Genomic DNA, 6000 nt, shown 5'->3' with positions numbered 1-6000 from the left:
AATGACTTGTAGAATTGATGAGATCCTCGAAAGTGATGAGGTGAGAGGTTTAAAGGGCAAAAAGGCAACCGAGGAAGCTGTCAACCGAGAGAGAAACATGGGAAGAGATATAGTGAAAGGAGGGAGGTCTTTTTTTCTTCTCTCGCAGCATTGATTTCTTTTCTTTACAATGTCCTTCCTCTTTTTCTGCACCCAGCTTAACGTGGCTAAACTCTCCCCATAGCTCCCCCCAAAAAGTAGAAAGACGATAGAGAGGACTCAACGACCCTCTAAAAGGATGCAAACGACCAGCTGTCTGCAAGGAGCATCAATCCTTCCATCCTTCCCCATTCAGTCAGAGTTGAAGAAGCTTCTTGGAGGAGAAGCGAAACGTCTTCAGAGAAAAATAAGGAAGTACAATTGCCTCTTGAAGAAAAAAAAAAAAAAAAAAGCAGCACTTTTGGGGCCGATTTTATATGAAAATCTGTCCCTTGTCGAAATACGGAAGACACCTACCTTGTACGAATAAACAACTTTGCAGGTGAGCGGGTAATTTCGGAGGGTGCCCGAAGGACTGGAGTTGCTGTCTTCAAAAGCATCCATGCCATCTTCCCCTTCTTCCCTCTCCAGGTCAACGTTTAGCTAACGGAGGAAAAACAGGAAGAGGTTATAAGCGTCCGTTACTCAATACAAAGAGTCCTCGAATTACGGCTAAACCTTGAGGAACTGTTTAAAGTTAACATCTCCACCCCAGACCACCCCGACGATGCCCTTGATGTGATGTCTCGCTGCCTGGAGGCCGTGCGGGTCTGGATGGGGAGGAACAGGCTCAGACTCAACCCCTCCAAGACCGAGTGGCTGTGGTTCCTGGCGTCGCGGTATAGTCAGGTGGTGCCATCGCTGACTATTGGGGGTGAATCTTTGCCCCCCCACGGAGAGGGCTCGCAATCTGGGCGTCCTCCTGGATGCACGGCTGTCTTTAGAAGAGCATTTGACGGCCGTGGCCAGGGGGGCTTTTTATCAGGTTCGCCTGATCCGCCAGTTGCGTCCCTTTCTGGATCGCGACGCCTTGCGCACGGTCACTCATGCCCTTGTCACCTCCCGTATGGACTATTGTAATGCTCTCTACATGGGGCTCCCCTTGAAAAGCACCCAGAGGCTCCAACTGGTCCAGAATGCAGCCACGCGGGTGGTTATGGGTGCAACTCGTTGTGCCCGTGTGACACCCCTCCTGCGCGAGCTGAACTGGCTCCCAGTGGTCTTCCGGGTGCGATTCAAGGTGTTGGTCACCACCTTTAAAGCGCTCCATGGCATAGGACCCGGGTACCTTCGAGACCGACTTCTGCCACCAGTAGCCTCCCACCGGCCAGTCCGCTCCCACAGAGAGGGTCTCCTCAGGGTGCCATCGGCCAAATTATGTCGGCTGGCAACACCCAGGGGGAGAGCCTTCTCTGTGGTAGCTTTGGAATGAACTGCCCCCAGAAATGCTTAAGATCTCCGATCTCCGTGTATTTCGCTGTGCCCTCAAAACCTTGTTGTTCTGCCAGGCCGGGCTATCAATGTAAAGATTTTAATTGGGTTTTTAAAAATGGGATTTTAAATTTGGGGGTTTTATAATTGAGCCTATCATTTAATAATTTTAATTATTTTTAAATTTTGTCTGTCTTTGTGCTTTTAATCAGGCTGTCCACCGCCCTGAGTCCTTCGGGAGAAGGGCAGTATAGAAATAATAATAATAATAATAATAATAATAATAATAATAATAATAATAATAATAATAATAATAATAATAATACAAATGGTTGTCCAGTCTCCTCTTAAAAACTTCCACTGTTAAGAGCCCCCACAACTTCCAGAGGCAAGCCGTTCAGAAAAACTGGGTTGGAAGGCACCTTAGAGGTCTTCTAGTCCAGCCCCCTGCGGTGATTCACTTAAGAACTATGGCAAAACGGTTATAAAACTGGGGTGGGGGTGGGGGGGGCAACTCAGTTAACAACCGTCTTGCTTAGCAACAGTGATCGTGGTCCCAACTGTGGCCGTTAAGTCAAGGACTACCTGTCAGAAGGTCGCAAAAGGGGATGGCGTGAACCCAGGACACTGCGACCGTCGTAAGTACAAGTACAAGAGAAGGGCGGCATATAAATTAATTTTTTTTAAAAAAAAAGTCACTTGCCAAGCGGCTAAATTTTGATCGTGTGAACCTGGGGATGCTGCAATGGTCATAAATGTGGGAAATGGTCCTAAATCACTTTTTTTTTCAGTGCCGTTGTAACTTCAAACCGTCACTGAGTGAACTGTTGTAAGTGGAGGACCGCCTGTATTTCATAGAAAAGCAGGGAATAGTGTGTTTTATCTGTCTTATTATCTGTTGTCTTATTTTGTAATAATACGCAGTTCTTACCCATTAATTAAGATGCCTGTCAACGTTTAATCAAATGTACTAAATTTCAGTGTTCAGGCGACGCCTGCAGGTTATAAATAAAAATCATTGGCTTGACGTTCAAATTTTGCACACGTCTTTTTTTTAAGGCACGCTATAATAAATATTGGCCCAGAGGCATAAAAGTGAGAGATTTCTGGGCAAAGCCACCATACATGGAAGTAGGTGCCTTGTACTTGATTGCATTTCCAGCAATTAGGTTTTAAGTTGGAGTACATTTTTGCGAGTCTTGTTGGGGCTGCCCAGAAGTTAAAAAATTCTGGATTAAAATACAAAAATGGCTAAAAGAAATTACACACTATAAAATAGAATTTATATTATTATATTATAATTAGACTTCTATACCGCCCTTCTCCCAAAGGCGGTGTACAGCCATATTAAAACACATAGAATTACAAAGTTTAAAACCAATTAAAATCAAATATATAAAATGGTTCAAAAATTTAAAACGTTTAAAACATACACACACCCCTTAAAAATTCATATTAGGCCAGTCCGGCTTGCTGGAAAAGAAGGGTCTTCAGGGCGTGGCGAAAGGTGCGCAGGTCGGGGCTAAAACGAAGCTCTAGGGGCAGCTCATTCCAGAGAGCTGGTGCCCCCACAGAGAAGGCTCTCCCCCTGGGTGTCGCCAGTCGACATTGTTTGGCCGACGGCACCCTGAGGAGACCCTCTCTGTGGAAGCATATTGGCCGGTGGGAGGCTGTTGGTGGCGGAAGGCGATCTCGTATATACCCCGGTCGTAAGCCATGGAGCGCTTTAAAGGTGGTGACCAACACCTTGAATCGCACTCGGAAGACCACCAGGAGCCAGTGCAGCTCACGCAGGAGGGGTGTTACATGGGAGCGCCGAGTCGCCCCCATAACCACCCGCGTGGCCGCATTCTGGACCAGCTGGAGCTTCCGAGTGCTCTTCAAGGGGAGCCCCATGTAGAGAGCGTTGTAGTAGTCCAGACGGAACGTGACGAGGGCGTGAGTGACCGTGCGCAGGGCATCCCGGTCCAGAAAGGGACGCAACTGGTGCATCAGGCGAACCTGATAAAAGACTCCCCTGGCCACGGCTGTCATGTGCTCTTCCAAAGACAGACGTGCGTCCAGGAGAACACCCAAGTTGCGAGCCCTCTCTGAGGGGGCCAAGATCTCACCCCCAATACTCAGCGATGGACCCAGCTGACTATACCGGGACACCGGGAACCACAGCCACTCGGTCTTGGAAAGGTTGAGTTTGAGCTTGTTCCTCCCCATCCATTTAAACCTGAACTGTTTCTTCTGGGGATTGTTAAAGAAAATTATCCTAAAAGGATAAAATATTTAATTATTCATATAACTACAGCAGCTAGAATCGTACTTGCGCAAGCTTGGAAAATGTACACTATTCCAACAGACTGTGCAATAATCCGGAAAATTGTCAAATGTGCAGAAATGGACAAACTTACTTTAGAATTAAATAATAAGGAAGACTCGGGATATTACTTAACTTGGGATAATTGGTATCAATGGATAGAAATTAAAAATAAGGAATGTATAGAACAAAATAAGATATAAAATGTGATTAAATATGTTGATTAAGTAGGAATATGTGGGAATAGATGAAGAAAGTTAAGAATTAAGTACTGTCAAGAAAGACGTTGAATTGTATAATTATTACGGATGTATTTTTGTTATAGAGGTATTTTAACTTGTATTTTGGGATTTTACAGTAAGTGTTAATAAAGGTTTTTCAAAAATTAAAAAAAAGAGAGATATTTCCACTTTGTTTTTATTCTTTCTTAATTAAAACAAAAAAAAAAAAAAGAAAGGAAGAAAGAGTGGAACCATTTCCATGGGCCTTAGGCATGGCGCCCATTGTGTCCCCATGGACCAGCCTTGTATCCATGGAGAATGAATTTTGGCACAAGCACCAGAGCGTTCGCCTTCTTCCTGAAAACCCTGGTGCCGCGAGCTTTGCCAAAAGGCATCACTTGAGCACGCCAAGCCCTGGCAAGGAAGGCACAACCGGCAGCTGCCCCTTTCTTTCGGCATTTCAATCCATCCTTGTTCTCCTTTCGAAACAGGGAAGGTAACCCCTATTCCACGCTACGATCTTTCAAGGGGCTTTGAAGGGAAAGGTGGAGGAAGGGGCTCGCTCCGACGGGCTGCTTCTGAAGAAGCCCCTCGCTCTGCATACGGGCTGTGTGGGTCTACGTTACACGCTCTGTACGTCGACTCCCGGAAGGCCACTTCCGTTCGGAAAAGAGCTCCCCGAGATGGATGCCGAAATGCAAGGATGGACTTCTGGGGGTGGGGGGGTGGGGAGGGGGCGGCAATTCTGCACAATCACATCTTCAGAAGACCCCCGCTCGTCTATGATGCTTATCAGTTTGTCTGTCCATCCATTTCTATATTGTCTCTCTCTCCTTTCTCTCTCTGATCCATCCATCCATCCATCTCTCACCTGTCTTTCTCTCTTTGATCTATCTATCTATCTTATCTATCTATCTATCTATCTATCTCTCTCTCTATCTATCATCTCTATATCTCTCTATCTCTCATCTCTCTATCTCTCTATCATCTCTCTATCTATCATCTCTCTATCTATCTATCATCTCTCTATTTATCTCTCTATCATCTATCTATTATCTCTATATCTATCTATCTATCTATCTATCTATCTATCTATCTATCTATCTATCATCCCTCTCTCTCTCTATCTATCTATCATCTCTATATCTATCATCTCTCTCTCTATCATCTCTCTCTCTATCTATCTATCATCTATTTAGCTCTCTATCATCTCTCTCCCATATCTATCTATCTATCTATCTATCTATCTATCTATCTATCTATCTATCTATCTATCTATCTATCTATCTATCTATCATTTCTATCTCTCCATCTATGCATCCATCCATCCATCCACCTCCCTCCCTCCTATCATCTATCTAATCCATCTCTCCATCCATCCATCCATCCATCCATCCATCCAGTAGCCAGCCGGCCAGCTATTTCTCTACCATCTCTCTCTATTCTACCTATCCATTTTTCTCTCTGATCTTCCTTCCTTTCCTTCCTTCCCTCCCTCCCTCTTTCCTTCCCTTCCTCTATTATCTCTCTCTCCTGTCTGTGTGTTTCTCTCTCTCTCTCTCTCGTCTGTCTGTCAATCAATCAATCAAAACTGCCAATTCCCATCACAGGCTGAAGTCAAGGCAGACAGGCATGAATAGGAAGATGTTAGCAGGCTCATTCGTGGGCGTTATGAAATTCTAATGAATGCAGACTTTGAAACATTTAGCATTGGGGCTTGGCTTGACTTTTTCATTCAATGGCACCCGAGTCGCCTGCCTGCCTGCGTTTGAGTTGCAAAACCAGACTGAGTGACCGATCGCTCAGGGATCTTAAAGACAGGCGAGCCTTAATTCACGTGAATGATCTCTCGGGTTTTTAAAGGAGCTTTGCTCTCCGATGCGCAGATCTCCCCCGGCGTGATTGAGTTGCTAAGAACAAGCACAAAGTGTGCCTTGTGAGCCAGGATCCCTTACAGCGTTGGCTCAAAGAGATCTTGCAATCTAGCAGATCGCGGGTTGATTCATGAAGAGCAGGGGTTGA

General features: G+C 45.3%; 1 protein-coding gene across 4 annotated transcripts in view; it reads right to left on the bottom strand.

The window, feature by feature from the left end:
• FCHSD2 (FCH and double SH3 domains 2) overlaps positions 1–6000 on the bottom strand; it is a 171608-nt gene that overhangs the window by 9619 nt on the left and 155989 nt on the right. For all 4 annotated transcript variants that reach the window (XM_060682736.2, XM_060682734.2, XM_060682733.2 and 1 more), the window contains one exon: positions 496–621. In XM_060682736.2, coding sequence (XP_060538719.2) covers positions 496–621 — 126 coding nt within the window. The remainder of the gene's footprint in view (positions 1–495; positions 622–6000) is intronic.

This window comes from Pantherophis guttatus, chromosome 5 (genome assembly GCF_059756535.1).
Source record: "Pantherophis guttatus breed Tessera chromosome 5, ASM5975653v1, whole genome shotgun sequence".
NCBI classification, from domain to species: Eukaryota; Metazoa; Chordata; class Lepidosauria; order Squamata; family Colubridae; genus Pantherophis; species Pantherophis guttatus.
This window is presented reverse-complemented; position numbering and strand designations above follow the sequence as displayed.